The sequence below is a fragment of the Lutzomyia longipalpis genome, chromosome 4 (assembly GCF_024334085.1).
Source record: "Lutzomyia longipalpis isolate SR_M1_2022 chromosome 4, ASM2433408v1".
Lineage (NCBI taxonomy): Eukaryota > Metazoa > Arthropoda > Insecta > Diptera > Psychodidae > Lutzomyia > Lutzomyia longipalpis.
Genome location: NC_074710.1, coordinates 729,807 through 747,642, shown reverse-complemented (window position 1 = coordinate 747,642; position 17,836 = coordinate 729,807). Strand labels below are relative to the sequence as shown.

At 37.2% G+C, this 17,836-nt stretch overlaps 1 protein-coding gene across 1 annotated transcript in view; it reads left to right on the top strand.

Moving 5' to 3' along the window:
* Positions 1-17,836, top strand: part of LOC129795765 (fat-like cadherin-related tumor suppressor homolog) — a 94,791-nt gene that overhangs the window by 71,996 nt on the left and 4,959 nt on the right. The window contains exons 14-17 of the mRNA XM_055837248.1: positions 1,133-1,135; positions 7,475-12,178; positions 12,240-13,043; positions 15,754-15,915. Of these exons, the coding sequence (XP_055693223.1) occupies positions 1,133-1,135; positions 7,475-12,178; positions 12,240-13,043; positions 15,754-15,915 (5,673 nt within the window). The remainder of the gene's footprint in view (positions 1-1,132; positions 1,136-7,474; positions 12,179-12,239; positions 13,044-15,753; positions 15,916-17,836) is intronic.

The window sequence follows — 17,836 nt, the reverse complement described above, 5'->3', positions numbered from 1 at the left end:
ATGCTTTTTTATTACATAATACCCTACATTATATAGCAACAAATAGGAATTGGTTTGTGCGTCATGTCTGGATGTTTTTTTTTTGTCACGATAAAGGATATTTAATTTTAATCCGAGCAATTTATCAGAAAATAATTTTTGTCCACAAAGTTTGGTAAAAGTAGATTATGGTGGAACACAGAGGTGGATTAAAATGGAAACGTCATTAAATGTGAGGTTTATAAAAAGCTCCCTGTTTTTTTTTGTAGGTGTATGAATGTTGATAAATTTTAGGAATAATTTAATAACAAATCTAAAAAAAAATAGAATAAAATTTTTAAATTAATTTTTAACCCCTTAATTATCACTCTCTTTTGCAGGTGATTGATAAATCCATGCCGGTATTTAGTAAGCAATTCTATTCGGACAGTGTTGCAGAGAATGTTGAACTTTTCACACCGCTTTCGGTCTCAATTCAAGCTGAGAGTCCTCTTGGGCGTAAATTAATTTACACCATTGTAAAGGGAAACGAATTGGAGGAGTTTGCATTGGATTTCAATACAGGTAAGTCCACTTCTTCTCAATATATATATCTATGTGTGTTAAGCCCCAAAGTTTTCCAATTGAATTTATACCATCAATTTTAGGTGGGGGTGGATGATGGGAAATCGGGGGGTGGCAATTGAGTGTCAAGTGGATGATTTCTGTGTGGTGATTGAGGTGATGATGATATGATTTCAGTGTATGTTTCGCATAATTTCCAGCTCAAAAGAGACTACAAAACCAGCAGAGTGTGGGTGTTAGACATGGTTGTACTATTAAGTATATAGTAGGTTTGGATGAATGAGTCCATTAAATACAGGGGCGGAGGGAAGTAGAGAAAGGAGTTTTGTGTGTCTTGTATGGAGGTGATGGGAAAATTTAGGGGTTGCAAAATTGCTACAAAAGGGGATAATTTAGTTTCTCTGTTCTTCACCCATTTTACCTTTTGGTATTGAGTAGAAATTTGATATGCAACATCTTTCAGCCACTCACTTATATATACAGTATTATGTACATATATACATATAGATATTTTCTCTTTCATCCAAAAAAGCTCACCCATTAGCCCAGAAAATTTATCCATCATACTCGCTAGTATATGTGTATGTAGAGAGTCCAACAGAGAGCTTTTCTTCTCTCTTTTGACTAATTTATGCTGGCGCGCAAATTTCTATTCAACCTTTTTACCTTTTCTCACACTCACCGCACCATTGGAGGAGAGAGTACGTAGAGGTACCTATATCCTCTTCATCACAAAATAGGTTCTTGTTGCCAAGCCTGAGAGCGCCATCGAATAGCATTTGCAAGTTATTATAAATTAATTTGCGCTGAGAGAACCACTCAAAAATCATCAATCTACTTTCTATTAACCACTTATTCGGTGCCTCGGTGGAGCTTTCATCTACATGTAACCCGTAGGTGGTGGTGTGTACAGGAGAGGGGGGGGAGTAGAATTTATAGTTGGAAAATCTCACCCAAATTTTCATTATCCATTCTTCCATGGTTTTCCACCATCCAACACACACACATACAAACACATACTGTTGTTTGAGTATTGATGGGGAGTGAAGCATCCTCCGGGGAAATACATTTTATACCCTGCTGGGCTGGTAAAGAAGGCAAGAGAGAGGTACATACTGTGTGTGGGAATCTATAGAATTTGCAAGAGAACGGGGGGAAAACATGGGGTATTTAACTCATGATTTCTCTTCTATTCACCACACCCAGACATGCCTATTTCACTCGATAAATTGAGGATTAAATTGTGTGTATGTAGTTTCAGTTGAAGCAACAAGGCAATAAACAATCATAAGAAATAGTTTTCTATGTTGATTATGCTCATAGAATATCTTTTATATTTTGTGAAAAATAATAAAAGATTTTATGTATAGTTCAAGAACGTACAAATGAATTTTTGCTAGATTGTTAAATTTTTGCTAGAATTTCTGAAAAAAAATGAATGGCAGACATAAAAGAATATTGCTATCAGAATAAGTTTTGCTGACAGAATAAAAGAATTTGCTGACAAAACAAATAAAATGCTAAAGGAATAAATACTTTTTCTGACAGAATAAAAAACATGCGCAGATCGAATCAATGCTATGCCAAGAGAATAAAAAAATTTGCTGATAGAATAAAAACATTCACTGACAGAATAAAAAAACCTGCGTTGAAAGAATAAATGCTTTAAGCTAACTGAATAAAACCTTAACTCCCAAAATGATTTATTTCATGACACATAAATAATTAATTGCTGACAGAATAAAATAATTTGCTAACAGAATAAAACTACTTACAAACAGAATAGATTTAAAAAAAAAACCTATGTTGAAAAGAGATGCTTTTGCTCATAGAATGATTTACTTCATGACACAAGAATTTTTTACCATAAGAATAGTAAATGCTGACAGAATAAAAGAATTCGCTAACAATAAAAAGATGTGCTGGCAGAATAAAAAAAAGTTGTGTTAAAAAAATAAATACTTTTGCTAACTGAATAAAAGCCTTTGCTCACAAAATGATTTACTTAATGACACACAAGAATTATTTGCTATAAGAATAATAAATTGCTGACAGAATAAAAGAACTCGCTGACAGAATAAAAAAATGCTCTGACAGAATAGAAAATCTATTCTATTTCTAGATCCCACAATACCAATTCTTGGTTTGTCTTGATTTCCAGAACCAATATTTCTTTCTAGTTTTTTTTATTGCTAAACAGAACCCAAAGATTGAATGAAATTTCATATATTTTTTTGTTAAAAAAATAGATTAGTTTTTGGAGTTTTTGGATATTTTTTGTGTATCAATCATTCATTTTTCCTTTTTCAATTTTTAAAAAACAATTAGGAAATAAATTGATTGAATACACTGCTGCTGAAAAAAAAAAAACAAACACACCCACTTAAATACAGAGTGGGAGAGCAGCAAAGAAAAATATCGAAATTGCAGAATAATAAATTGGTGCGGTTGGATGAGAAATACACGGCATTTTCTGCTTTGGGGCAAAAAAGAGCAATCAATCTCCCATAGTTTCGAAATTCAAACCACAAATCCCCAGACTATAAGGGATGAACTTTTGTCCCCCAACTCCCGTCGTACTCACCCCCCTTTCTCTCTCTCTGAATTGTGTATGGGAGGAAAATTTCTGACCATATAGTCGCCCCCCCTGTATCCCTCTTTCCTTTCTCAAATATGACCCAGTGGGGGGTGGTGGTGAGCAAAATGGATGAGATAGAAAAGAGGAAGAGTGTGTGTTGCTGAAGAAAGCAATAAAATAGCACAAGAACTAATCGAATCTGGATAGAGTTTTCAGTATGGGAACAGTAGTGATTAATCAATTTAACATTTTCCATCTCTCTCTTTTTTGTATTCACTTTCTCATATATTCTTTCAGGTGGTTCTAGTGGTTCGTGTGAGTATTTTTACTCTCATTTTTTTGTGTGTGATTCTGTGTCTATTTTGGATATTTTTCTTTTTCTGCGTGTGTTTTTTTTTTTCTTGCTTGTTTACCATCAAACACAATTTTCTTGATGTGCCTCTTATACTTCTTTGTTGCAAATATTTCTTTCACCTAACTCTTCAATCACAATATCTATCCCATTTTGCTCTTACAAAAGAGAAACATATAAATGGGGAATTTTGAAAGAAAACTTTAAGGAACTTTATTAGAAAATATGTAGAGAATACATTTTTCTTCTCTTATATAACAACATATTTCGCATAGATTGTGTTTCGTGAAAGGCAGAAGGAAAATATGGTGAAAGGAGCAATTTAAAGTCATTTAAGTGTCTTGTTTGGAAGTAATAAATTTTAATAGTAAAACGAATTTACCAGAACTTACCATCTAATCTTGGCATTTTGTTTTGCCATTCGGAGGGTAATTCATTGAGAAACTTTTGGAAATCAAGTGAGAGGGGGGGGAGGGTCTGCAAATTCGGTGAATGTGTGTCGCAAAATTTATTACAGATTTTGCTATTTTCCTGAAGGAAGTTTTCACAAAAATTTGAATGAAATGACAAAGTAGAAAAATGAATAAAATAATTTTGTGGGGAGCAATGAAAAATTCAGAATTCGTATGATTAAATTTAATGTAATGAATAGATTGTTTTTCTTAATCAAGGGGTGTTTATCTGAACAAAAATTATCGATTTATTCCTCAAGAACTTTCAGACTATTCGTCAAAATTCTGATTTTTCTTCAAGAAGATTCAAAATCTTTGTCAACATTCTGATTATTTGTTAACAGTCTAAATTATTCATCAAGATTCGGACGATTCGCAAAATGTTCCAAATATTCGCCAAATAAACACCCCTTGTTTTTTTAATACTTTTTTTAAGGGTTTTTTCTTTAACATTATTACATTGTTAATATCTTTGATTTTTTGCAATTTTTCTGGTACCTCCTCTATTGGATTTAATTATCTACATATAAGAGAAAAAGTAGGTAGTCCTTCGTAGATTTAGGAATATAAATCAAGGAAATAAATTGAGGATCTGAAAGAGAAAAAAAAATATCGTAGAATGTTCGTAAATTGCAAAAAAAAAATCTTGGAAAGAATCACCGCTAAAAGGAAATCAAAAGGAGGTCATTTGAAGATCTTCCTGCTGTGTACTTATTCTTTTGTGATTGTCGAAGATGGATGTAAAAGTTCTTTTTTTTTATCAATATTTCTGCTGCTCTCACAAGAGGGGGTCGTGCTAATGTCACATCTGCTTGATGTCTCTACTTTTCCCCCATTTCCCCAGTATATGGTGTGAGAAACATGCGGCTAAAGGTCATGAGGGGAATGTGGGGGATGGTTATACACACATAAAGTGTGATGCTGAAAGAACATTATTTCATTTATTCACATTTTCCCGTGCAGCAGAAACTTTTCTGATACAGCACCAAATCGATAGCATTGAAATAGAATCAAATTGAACGTGTATGCTTCTCACTCAAATAAGCCACCAAAGTAGCAGCAGCAGTTTCCACATATAATAATATATAGTGATGCTCTAAAAGGAATCATATGAAAGCTTTCTGTGCATTTCACGTTTGACATTTTTCTCTTTTTTTCCTTTTTGTTGTTGCCCACATGCTGCGGGGTAAATTTTATTTTAAAACTTTCTATGAAAAGGAAATCTGCAAAGTTCTTTTTCAATAAAATCATAGGGTTATAAAATCAATTAAATTAATCCAAAGTGGTCAAAATTTAATTATAAAAAAGGAGATAGGTTAGATAGGTTAGAGGATTTTTGTTAAGAGAGAAACAAAGATCCGTATCAAGCTCTTTGCATGATATACACTACCCTTCAAAAGTTTCCGGGTGAGCAAAAATGGTTTATTTTTAATGGCTGTGCAGAGCTGTAGTTAACCGATTTTCAAAAATCTACCGGTTTTGGAAAGGTATATTTTCCACTTTTCTATGGCTGCTAAAAAATAACGACTTAACCGATTTTCTTAAATTTGTCAGTTTTAGGAAGGTGGGAATGGTAGATTTTTGAAAATCGATTTTAACTACAATAAGAGAAATAGACCTTTGAAATGTTGTCTTAAAAATACATTTCCGCAAACCCGGAAACTTTTTCCTGCTAAAGATGCACAACTATAGTTTATTTACACACTAAAAACAATTTTAGTAAAAGTTAAGGAATTGGCATTAGGTCTTAACTCTTAAATGTCTTTGGTTTCTTTTTAAAGAAAAAAAATCAAGTTTTCAGTTTTTTTAAAACTAAATTCTAGTTAGAAAGAGTGAGAATAGAGTTCACGGTACAATTTTATTAAATATTTAGTTATTTTTACCTAAAACAAAATTAGAACTATGTAAAAGTTTAGTGAAAATATCTAAATGAATATAGTTTTATTTAAGCAAAATTCTTATGAAATTTTGACAGCGAATTTAGTAGCAAATTTACTAAAATTATTTTTAGTGTGTACTTCCATAGAAATCTTTATTATATTTCACGTATTTATGTGTGTTTTTTTTTTGTAAATAATTTTATTGCACAAGAATTAATTATTTTACACCCAAAAAAACAAACAAATTAAAGTTCTTCCTCTTATAATTCAAATATTTACAACGACTTTTGTTGTTGCTGTTGTTTGTTACTCATCACAGGTGCAATCTATGTTGTGGATGAATTGGATTTTGAGCGTCGACAGAGCTATGAATTAATAATTCGGGCAACTGATAGTGTTTCGGGGGCATCAGCTGAGGTTCCAGCATCTATTTTGGTGACAGACATCAATGATTGTCCACCGGAAATGGATCATGATGTGTACAATGTAACCGTGAGTGAGGGTGCACCATTTGGTACGGCTATACTGCGCGTTAGTGCTTCGGATAGGGATACGGGAATCAATCAAGCTGTGACGTATGCCATTGAGACTGATACGAAGAATACGTCGGAATTCTTTCACATGGACGCCACGGAGGGGGTGGTGTACCTGAAGAAATCACTTGACTATGAGGCACACAGAGAGCATCATTTTGTCGTGATTGCCACAGATAGGGGTGTGCCGAGTCTGAGTAGTACATCCCATGTGTGGATTAATGTTGCTGATATGAATGATAATCCACCGCGTTTTGAGCAATCGTCATACAGCTGCAGCCTGTCGGAACATGCGAATCGCGGGCAATTTGTAACGAGTGTCACAGCAAGTGATCCCGATCATGTTGATCATACAAACTTAATCTATACCATTGCTCAGGGGAATGAGCAACAAACGTACATGATTGATTCCACCGAAGGTGCCATCACCCTTGTTAACATGCAGAACTTTGCTGAGAAGCACCTAACTGTGCTGAATGTTTCCGTAACTGATGGAGTCTATACGAGCTTTACGCGTGTTAAGATCACCATTCTACCTGGGAATTTGCACAATCCTGTCTTTCAGCATCTAATCTACGATGTGAAAGTTAATGAAAATCAACTAGCTGGACGTCTTGTAGCTCGTGTTGAGGCTGAAGATGAGGATTTTGGGGAATTTGGACAACTGACCTATGCCATTGTCTCCGATGAGATGTCAGAGTTTTTTGCCTTAGACCCCACAAAGGGGGAAATTGTGACAAAAGTAAAACTCGATAGAGAGCAAAGGGATCTGTATGAATTTGTTGTGATAGTTCAAGATGGTGGAGGACGCATTGGGTACACAACAGTACGTGTTCATGTGGCAGATGAAAATGACAATCCGCCTGTTTTTCAATTTCACGAATATACAGCTTCTATTCATGGAAACCACACTGTTGGCGCTTCATTTCTAACTGTTAGTGCAACAGATAGGGATGAGAATCAAAATGCTGCTCTTCACTACACCCTCTACGATGCACAAAATACAGGTGAGTTTCTTTTACAGATTTATTTATTTTTTTCAATATTTTAGCATTTCTTTTCTTTGTCTGAAAAGAAATAAAAGATCTCGAAAAATATTTCAAAAAAAGCAGAAGAAAATGTAAAATTCCTTTTAGGCGTTAAGGATCTCTTTGATGTCAACGAGAATACCGGTGAGGTGTTTACAAAGCAGAGTGCCCATGAGTATGAGAATCAGCTTTTTCAATTCTTTATTCGTGCCTACGATGGGGGTGTGCCATCAATGCACGATGATGTCCCGATAAATGTGTACATAATGTCCCCAAGTGATGTTGCACCGACATTTGAGAAGAAGGAAAAGTCCTTGTTTGTGTCCGAAGCAGCCACAACGGGAACACTCATTTCGCGTTTTCGTCTAGTTGAAAATATCACGCATACATTTAGGATTGTTTCCGGAGATCAAGATAATCCGCATTTCTCAATTAATGACGCCGGGGAGTTGAGGCTTGCAAGATCACTCGATCGTGAAGCGAAGGAAGTGCACGTTGTTGGTATTTTGGCTGAAACTGACTCAAGTCCACCCCTAACTGCCCTCACGGAGATTCATTTGCACGTTCAAGATGACAATGATCATGCCCCAGTGTTTGAGAGTAATCCGTATGTGTTGACTGTGGCTGAGAATGTTGAGAAGGGAACAACAATCCTCAAAGTAACGGCAACAGATGAAGATTCGGGTTCAAATGGCGATATTAGGTACCTTCTAGCATCAGATGATACCCAAGCAGGTAATACGTTTGGTATAGATCCCTATACGGGGTGGATATCAACTCTAGCTGAACTTGATAAGGAAATGCAGGGAGAATTCAGATTCCGCGTGATCGCGATCGATAATGGGAATGTAAAGTTGAATGATACGACATTTGTTGTGATCAAAGTCAGGGATTACAATGATAATCCACCGATCTTCACGCAAGCGCAGTACAATGCAAGTGTGAGCGAAGATGCTCTTCCGGGAACGGTGGTACTGCAACTTTCCGTAACTGATCTCGATGTTGATCTCATTACCCCCATTGAGTATTACATCTTTTCCGGGGATCGATTGTCCCAATTCCAAATTCGTCGTACTGGGGAATTGTACGTGGCAAAGGCGCTTGATCGGGAAACAATTGATTCCTACAACTTGGTTGTTCTTGCAACTGATGGCAAATTCACAGCAACCACCAATGTAACGGTGAGCATACTCGATGTGAATGATAATCCACCGTATTGCCTGAAGTTTCGCTACAAGAAAACAATCTCAGAGGATGCAACACCGGGAATTAGTTTGTTTGCCATTGAAGCATCCGATGCAGACTTGGAGAGTAATTCCAAGTTAAGATTCTTCCTCACTGGACGTGGTGCGGATGATTTCTCCCTCGATAAGGATACGGGGATACTCAAGACAGCCCGACAACTCGATCGAGAGACAATATCCAAATACATCCTCGTGGGGCATGTGCAGGATCGTGATCATTTTGGTTGGGAGTGCTCGTCGCAAATTGAATTAACAATTTCGGATGTTAATGATAATCCACCGGCATTCTCATTGCCCGTCTACATGGTCTCCCTGTCGGAAGATGCGGAGATTGAGACACTCGTAACGAAAGTTCATGCAACGGATCTTGATGTTGGGATCAATCGAAAGATTAAGTATTCAATTGTCGATGAGGGGAAGGATAAATTCTTCCGCATTGCCAGTGATAGTGGGATTATAACATTAGCAGCAGCACTTGATCGGGAGATTCAGGAAGTTCACAATATCACAGTTAAGGCTGCTGATCAGGGTGTTCCGGAACTCTACTCCACGGCATTGGTTGTTGTCAATATTAAGGATATCAATGACAATCCACCGGAATTTACGACAAAATACTTTACTGTTTCCATTCCGGAAGACACAAGAATGGGACAAGAGGTGATTGAGGTTATGGCAACAAGTAGGGATATCGGGGTAAATGCCGAGATTACGTATAGCTTCATCGGTGGGAATGAGCAGAAACGTTTCCGTATTGATAACAAGACGGGCATTGTAAGTGTTGCTGGTGGGCTTGATTACGAAAGAGCTCGCGACTACTTCCTCACAATTCAAGCTATGGATGGTGGTGAGCCACCATTGAGTAGTTTAGCAACACTCAATATCACTGTAACTGATAGCAATGACAATGCACCGCAATTCACGCAATCATCGTATACAGCACGAATCAGGGAAGATGCTCACATTGGTGATAAGATAATACAGGTAAAAGCCATTGATTTAGACGCCGAGAACAATGGAAAGGTGCTTTATAGCATTGAGAAAGGAGATCGGTTGAAGCAGTTTGCAATTGAAGGTGAAACAGGCTACATTTCCGTTGCTGCATCCCTAGATCGGGAATCAATATCGAATTATGTGCTGGAAGTTAAAGCTGAAGATTTAGGACAGCCACCCTTGTCGACTTTTATCCTTGTTAACGTGGAAATATCAGATGCAAATGATAATCCACCTGTATTCAGTGAGAGCACCTACACAGCCTTTATTCATGAAGATAAATCTCTTGGACATGTTCTTCTGCGATTTAACATTATGGATTTGGATGCTCCACCCAATACAGTTCCGTATACATTCGATTTTCGTTCTGGTAACGAGGGTGGCGTCTTCCGGCTGGAACAGGATGGAATTCTCCGAACAGCTGCACGTTTTAACCACAAAGTTCGCGATAGGTATGATTTGGAGATTAGAGTCTTCGACAATGGGACACCACCACTCTTCTCCGACACACACGTAACTGTGAATGTAATTGAGGAGTCTCAGTATCCACCAATAATCACACCGCTTGAGATTACAATTAATTCATTCAGGGAATCCTATCCAGGTGGGGCAATTGGACGTGTTCATGCCACGGATCAAGACAAGTATGATTCCTTGGTGTATGGGCTTGCACCAACAGCCGGAGTCTCCTACAGCCCGACAACATTGTTTAACATCTCAACGGAAGGGCAACTCTATGCACTTCCTGATCTAGATTTAGGTGACTACCGTCTCAACGTTACGGTGTCTGATGGGAAATTCATTTCATTTACAATCGTAAAGATTTCCGTTGATCTAATTACGGAAGAGATGCTTACGAATGGCGTTGTGTTGCGTTTCCGCAAAGTGAAACCATCGGATTTCTTGCTGAGTCATCGTAAGGGCTTCATTCGATCTATCCGGAATGCCATGGGTTGTCGCCTTAAGGATGTCGTTGTAATCTCCGTTCAGCCTGCAATGTACGAAGCTGATGACATAAATGTAATCTCAAGTGAGAAAATTGCGAGGAAACGCCGGGAGATTAGTGAAGATCTCGATGTTCTGTTTACGGTAAGAAGATCCCCCCAACTAGCGGGAACTTCCACCTTCTACACTGTGGAGGAAATTATAAAAGCCGTTGAGGATAATCTGGAGGAAATTGAGGATATAACAAGGTTGACCCTTGATGAAATTGTCAAATCTTCCTGCCCGAATGCACATTGTCACAATGGGAAGTGTGAGGTGTCAATTAGGGCAACTGAAGCGGCTACCTCATCGGCCATTTCCATTGATATGGCTAGCTTTGTTGCCCCACACTACCGACAGGTGATTGAGTGCAAATGCCGCATTGGATTTGGTGGGGAACACTGCGAGAGACGCATCAATGAATGTGCTTCCAATTTGTGTCCAAGTCACAAAGTCTGCATCCCTGATGCATCACCTCAGGGCTACCATTGTGTCTGCCCGGAAGGTTTTGCAGGTCCAAATTGTGCACGTGATGTGTCAAAGTGCGAAGATGAATCCTGCTACAATGCCATCAATCCGGTTTCCTTTTCCGGCAAGAGCTATGCGCAATACAGGATAGAACGAGCAACAGCCAAGACATCCATTGAGAATCAATTGACGCTCTCACTCAATGTGCGCACAGTTCAACCAACGGGATGCTTAATATTTGCCGCTGGGCGGGTGGATTACAACATCCTGGAGATCAATAGTGGTTTCGTGCAGTATCGCTTTGATTTGGGCAGCGGTGAGGGTTTAGTGAGTGTAGCAAGTGTCTTCATTGCTGATGGGCAGTGGCATGAGATACGAATTGAAAGGGAAGGTAACAGTGCCCGGGTGCTAATAGATCGAACACACGTTGCATCCGGAAGTGCTCCAGGTGTGAATGGAGTACTTAATCTGCAGACAAATGATTTGTATTTTGGGGCAGAAGTACGGCAGCATGCAACTGTTTTGGGATTTGAGGATGTTGAGAAGGGCTTCATTGGATGCATGGATGATATAAGGATATCCAGACAAGCACTTCCCCTTCATCTGAGTGCAACCAATGATGGGACTCACTTCACACTGAGACGTTTTGCAAATGTCGAATTCTTCTGTGATGCTGCAACAATTCTCAAACCCTTGGGGGTGTGTGGGAGTCAACCCTGTCTCAATGGGGGCACATGTCGGGAGCTTGATGGTGCTTTTGAGTGTCTGTGCGATGCACGTTTCTGGGGGCCGCTTTGTGCGCAAGATCGTGATCCATGTGCATCATCGCCATGCCTCTACGGGGGGCAGTGCAAGGATCTCGGTGGTGGGAACTACACGTGCGATTGCCCACCCAAAATGACAGGGAAGAGATGTGACTATGGGCGCTTCTGTGCACCAAACCCTTGTCGAAATGGTGGGGTGTGCGAAGAAGGGGATTTTGGACCACTCTGCATGTGCCGCGGATACATGGGACCAACATGTGAAGTTGATGTGAATGAATGTGAGAATCAACCATGTGGCAGTGGGGCAACTTGTATCAATGAAGCAGGAAGTTTCCGTTGCATCTGTCCGCCTTATCTAACAGGTAAGAAATCAACAAAAAAATCATTTTTATACCCAATGTGTGATGAAATTTTAACTCTTAGGTGCAAGCTGCGGTGATCCCTTGTACTCAAACCTCCTGAAGTCCATGAAATTGGACAATGTACCCTTTGAAGTGATTCTCATTGTGGGTGGAATTATTGGTTTAATTGCCCTTATTACCCTTATTGGGGTTGTTTGGTGTATGGCTGCGCGCAAGAGGAAGAATCATCATGCCCACAATCATACGAATAACGTTCTAAAGACAGACCCCGTACCAGTTGGGTATAAGAGAGGATCAAAAATGAGTAATTTGGAGCAACAACAACAAACCCCAAGACCTGTTTCCTACACCCCAACATCCAATCATGATGCTCCCTATGTGTGTAGCATAATGAATAATCTGGAAACGCTGAGGAATTACGGATCGGCGGGGGATGAATTGGAGAATGTTGTGGAGGAGTACAGGAAGCAGAGACCCACACAACCACTCCTGGTGAACATTAATGGTGGCGAAGCGGATGGGGGGAAACAAGTGTGGGGAGATCATATTCATCTGCAAACATTCTCCGATGGAGCCAGTCCTACGGGGAAGATTAATAATGATGTAAAAATACTTGATCCCCACATGAGATTGGGAACACTCAAATCCACGGGAATACTCGCTGGAAGGCTTGTCGCGTCACCGCAGGAAGAGCAACAAAGTCACCATGGGGCATACCATTGGGATTGCTCAGATTGGGTACGTCGAAGTCACAATCCACTGCCGAACATAACAGAAGTGCCAGGAAGTGAAATCCCCGATTCATCCAGCTTCCACAGTAATGAGAGCAATGAGTCCCAACCGAAGGTTCCAACAGTACCTCAATGTAAGTACAGAGACATTCCTTTTCTTTTTTTTTTTGAAAGATTCTGTCTTAAGGTTACTTAAAAGATGCTTCTTCCGGCGAAAAGGATCGTGTAGCGACACGTACCTTTAAAATATATACGGAATAATTAGTACACCCTGTGAGGAGTAGCGCACCTTTGGCTAGATCCACAGCACACACACACACACCTTGAAAATATATACCAAATGATTAGTACACCCTTTGAGACTAAGAGCACCTTGCTCAGGTCCACAGCACACACACCTTGGAAGAGATAATATTATTAAATCCAAATGGCTCCGGATCGGAGCGACCGGAGACGCAAAAGCAAAATGGCGTGTTGGTGTGGTGCAAAGGGACGCTGAAGAAAATCGCTGGTACTGCGCTGAATTTGAGTTTTTCTCTCCTTCCTTCACTGTAGATCACTTCACTAGATACCAGCGCACTACTTCACAATAGATATTTGATGAAAAGTCTTTTCTTTATCTCGCAAATTCACAGTTTTCGCAAAGTATAATCATCAAGATACATTTCGTACATTTTTTTTTAAATTCTTCTTCTACTTCATGTTACATTCTAATACAATGAAATCTAAGAGAAATTTTTAAGAAACAAATTAGAAACATTGTTTTCCCGCAATTCAAATTTTGTGGGCCGCGCGCCCACAGATCGCAAATCGAACATTTCGGATACTGCCTATAAAGTTTTGTAAGATTTTCTCAAATTTTTTTTTGGCGTCACTACAAATTGATTCGGTAAAGTTCTAAACCTTTCAATTTCATAAAAAGCCTACTCTATCTCCAACATAAAATAGAATATTTTTGCAAGATAATTAATTTCTTCCTAAAATATATTAAATGTAGTACAAAATTAACATAATAGACATAATAGAATTAATAATAATTCTACTTTTTGCTTCACATTGAAATGTATACAGAGGCATATTTTCTATGGGTATTTACCACCTTTCTGTCCGCAGAAATTGGCCCAAAATGCCATCTCAATGTGGAAATAAGTAAAGTTTTTGTGGTGTTAAAACTTTCCATGCAAAAGTTCTTCTGCTACACTACACAACAACCCTATACCCATCCAAAATCAACAAAATCATAGAAGATTATGGACTGGTATACGAGAGTTTTTGTGGTTTTAAGATTATATACTTCTACTGCACACAACTGCTGCAATGAGGGGCGGGGGGGGCGGGGGGAAGTATTGTACATTTTCTTTGAATTTCTCTCACTACATAGTGAGTGTGCAATAAGTACAATAAATTGTACGAAATCTGTGGCAATCTCGTTATTGTTGTTTCAACAGCATACAGAAGGAAATTTTCAACCCTCCATTCACAATTATTGTTTTTAATTGGTGCTTTTTGCAATTTGAAACAATCACGCATCAACGAATCTCAACCTCATGCTCTCTTGCTCTTGAAATCACTTAAATTTTTTATATGTACATAGATAGCTTAGCTACATTCTTTGTCTAATAAAAGAATTAATTCTTTTCAGGGATACACATATAGTTAGATATTTATTAAAGGGGGTTTTTATTTTTCAAATGTTTGACAGTTCTTTCCTAACGTTTTACATTTCATTTAAATGTTTATGGTTTTTTTTCTCTACCATTTATTTCTTTTTGCATCATTTAAGAAATTCCTTGCAAAGTTTGAACCTCCTGAATTTTTAGGAGGTGTTTTGAGCACCCCAACACCCTTCCCAACTACACCACTCACTGATTCATTTACCTGCACCATATGTTTTTTTTGTATATACAAGCAAATGAAATGTTTTAAGGTGGAAAAAAAGAGAGGAAAAGTTTTCAAATCTTTTGCCAAGACGCAAATTTCTGAATTTATATTGCAAAATGTACTTTACCAGCATTGCGCGCTAAGAAAAAGTCGCGCAAAGACTTTGCAAAAACAGAAAATATTATTAAGCTTTTTCTTTTCTTTTTATTTGAGTTGCTTTATCTTCTTTTGGTGTGTTGAGTAAGGGGAAAAAGTTCTCAAGAGAGGGAAAAAAAGCTTATGGAATTTTTTTTTTGAAATTGAAAATAGGAAAAAGGAAAAATATTGATTGTTTATGGAAGCTAAAATGTGTTATGTAGTGCATACTACTAAATTGTAGGTATGTAGGTTATGCAATGTTTGTAAATATACGTATGTTATGTATCTATATAGCGAGAGGATGTAGAGAGATGGTTCACAAGTTGATAGCATTTTCCATAGCGTGTTCACGCATTTAATGACTTTTCTCCCGCGGAAAAATTTATCTCACACAAAATGCGAGAGCCAATATTTTTCCTGGGGGTTTTGTGACGTATTTTAGAAAGTTTAATGAAAGTTGTGCGGTGGGTGGGATTAGAATTCGTGTATGTATAAGCGGGGGCGGTGGTACTGGGGGTTTTCTAACATAAGTTTGAAGGAGCAATCTCTACGACATTCCTCGGCAGCATCCTCTCACTTGAAGAAAATACAAAGTAAATATACATTATATACCGTAGAAGAGAGCATGGGAGGGCAACGGGGGGGAGACGGTGGGTGGTAAGCTGTCACCGTGGTGGAAAATTTTATTTAATATACTAAACACTTTCTTAGCACAACATTATTGAAAATATAATTTGACGCGTTAATCTTCATTTTTTTTTCACTCCTTTTTGCGTCTTCTTGCTGCGGCGATGATTTTTATATTAAAAAGAAAAAATCTTTCAGTATCTTGCATCGTGGATCCTGCTCGTGACATTGAGACTCTCAACGAGGACTTGGAATCTGATGTAATACCAGATTATTCAAATCATGAAGATGATCCCATGGCCAGCTTGTCAGCCCTCAATCCACTTGATAGTGGTAGTGAAGATTATCGATTTAGTACAGGTGAGTTTTCCCTTATAAATACACATACATATGTATACAGTCGAGCCCTTGCAATGGGACCCTTATTATAGTTCCAGCAAATCAGTCCTATTGCAAATTTTGAGCTTGGAAGAGAATATATTTGTGGGAAATTTGTGCAGACTTTATTTTTCAATTTAATCTCAAAGTTTAATGAAATGACAAAGAAAATGCAAACATTTAAAAAAAAATTAAGAATAAAACCTGATTGCAAGCTTCGTAGTAGGACCTGTTTTTCATAACGTTTTTTCTTGTATTAAACTTACTAACCTGAATCATTTTATTTCACAGACTCACTCCATCATATATCATAAAAATACTTTAAAATCATTAGAATTGATTATTTTCTTTATTTTTGGCAAAAATAATAAAAATTGAGGAAATATTTCATGAAATGAATGAAGTTTCAGTGAAGAAGAAGAAGAAGATTTATTAGAGGAGAATCTTCCAATTTTTACTGTATTTTGTGATTTATTTTTTCATTTTATAATTTGAAAAATAAACAAAACAATTTTTAAAAAAAAACAAGATGGCGCACCATACATTCATTTATTTATTTCTTTAAAATATTTAGAAGAAAAAAACATTTCTTTAAAATTGAATTCCAAAAAAAACCTAAGTTTTTTTTTCTATTTATCATTATTAATTGTTTTATAAAATTGATTTCTTTTTTTATGTAATTAATTTTGTTAAAAAATTGTGTTTTTAGTCTTAAATTCAATTTCTTGAATTTTGTAAAAATTTTTTGACTACAAAATGAGTTATTCTCCTAAAAAAATGCCATCAAAAAGAATTTCCTTATAAAAATTTTAAATGCTGTCCTATTAGAAAACAGTCCTAGAAAGAAGCAGTTCTTATGCAAGAGCTTGACTGTATAGCACAAAACACCCGCAAAGTAGAGAAGAAATCTAAATAAAATTATATGCATGAAATTTTTCTTATATTATGTATATTTATGAAAAATATTTTTCTATCCTTTCTTTTCTCTCCCCTATTTTTTATGCATTCCATTTGGTAAAAAAAAAGTGCCTTTAACAATTAACTTGAAAGGTAAATTTTTGCATTAAATATTCTCATTTACTAATTCTTCAGTAGGTAATGTCTTTCTTATACAATCATGTTGATGTTGAGTTTCTTTTAATTAAATTAAATTAAATGGAAAAACCATTGGTTCTTCATGTCTCTGCTGTACGACGAACACTCTACTAAATTACTTTCTGAGACTGTAATTTTTGTTTTTAACTTTAAATTGAGTAAAAGACTGTAAATTGATCGTATACCTATACATGAGAGTGAGTGAGTGAGTGGGTGGAAAAATAAAAGCAAAGGTTTTGGTCATTAAGACAAATACTTGTCAAGGGGAATTGATTGGTACACGAAGGGTGTGCAAATTGAACTTTCTCAATTTATTGTATTAATGAAGAGCTGGAGTGAAGTGAAACTCTTCTCGTTTTTTGGGTGGGGGGTCCATTGGGGGAGGAGGGAAGAGGAGTAGAGAAGCAAGTGTGTGGGTTATAAAAGCAGGACAGCTGGGAGAGAGTATATGTGGGGTATGGTATCATTTAATGAAGACACTGAAATCGTATTGATTTTCTTGACCAAATGGTGAACTTTTGCAAGAGTTGGGTTTGCTTATGAAACTGGCGCTCACACACTGCTTGCCTTGGTCGAGTACCAAACATACTTTTCTCCTTATGTTCATTGACATTCCCAAAAGAGGAAACTTTCTTTCCTTAGAATTTTATCATTAAAATTTCTCTCCATCTGTGTGCTCTTACTTAACAAAGGGAAAAAACATAAATTTCTAATAAATTCTTCCTTTTTTTTCTTCGTTAATTTTCGTGTGGCCTTGATAACTTTATCAATTGTATAGTATAATATATAAATTTAATTAATACTTGCA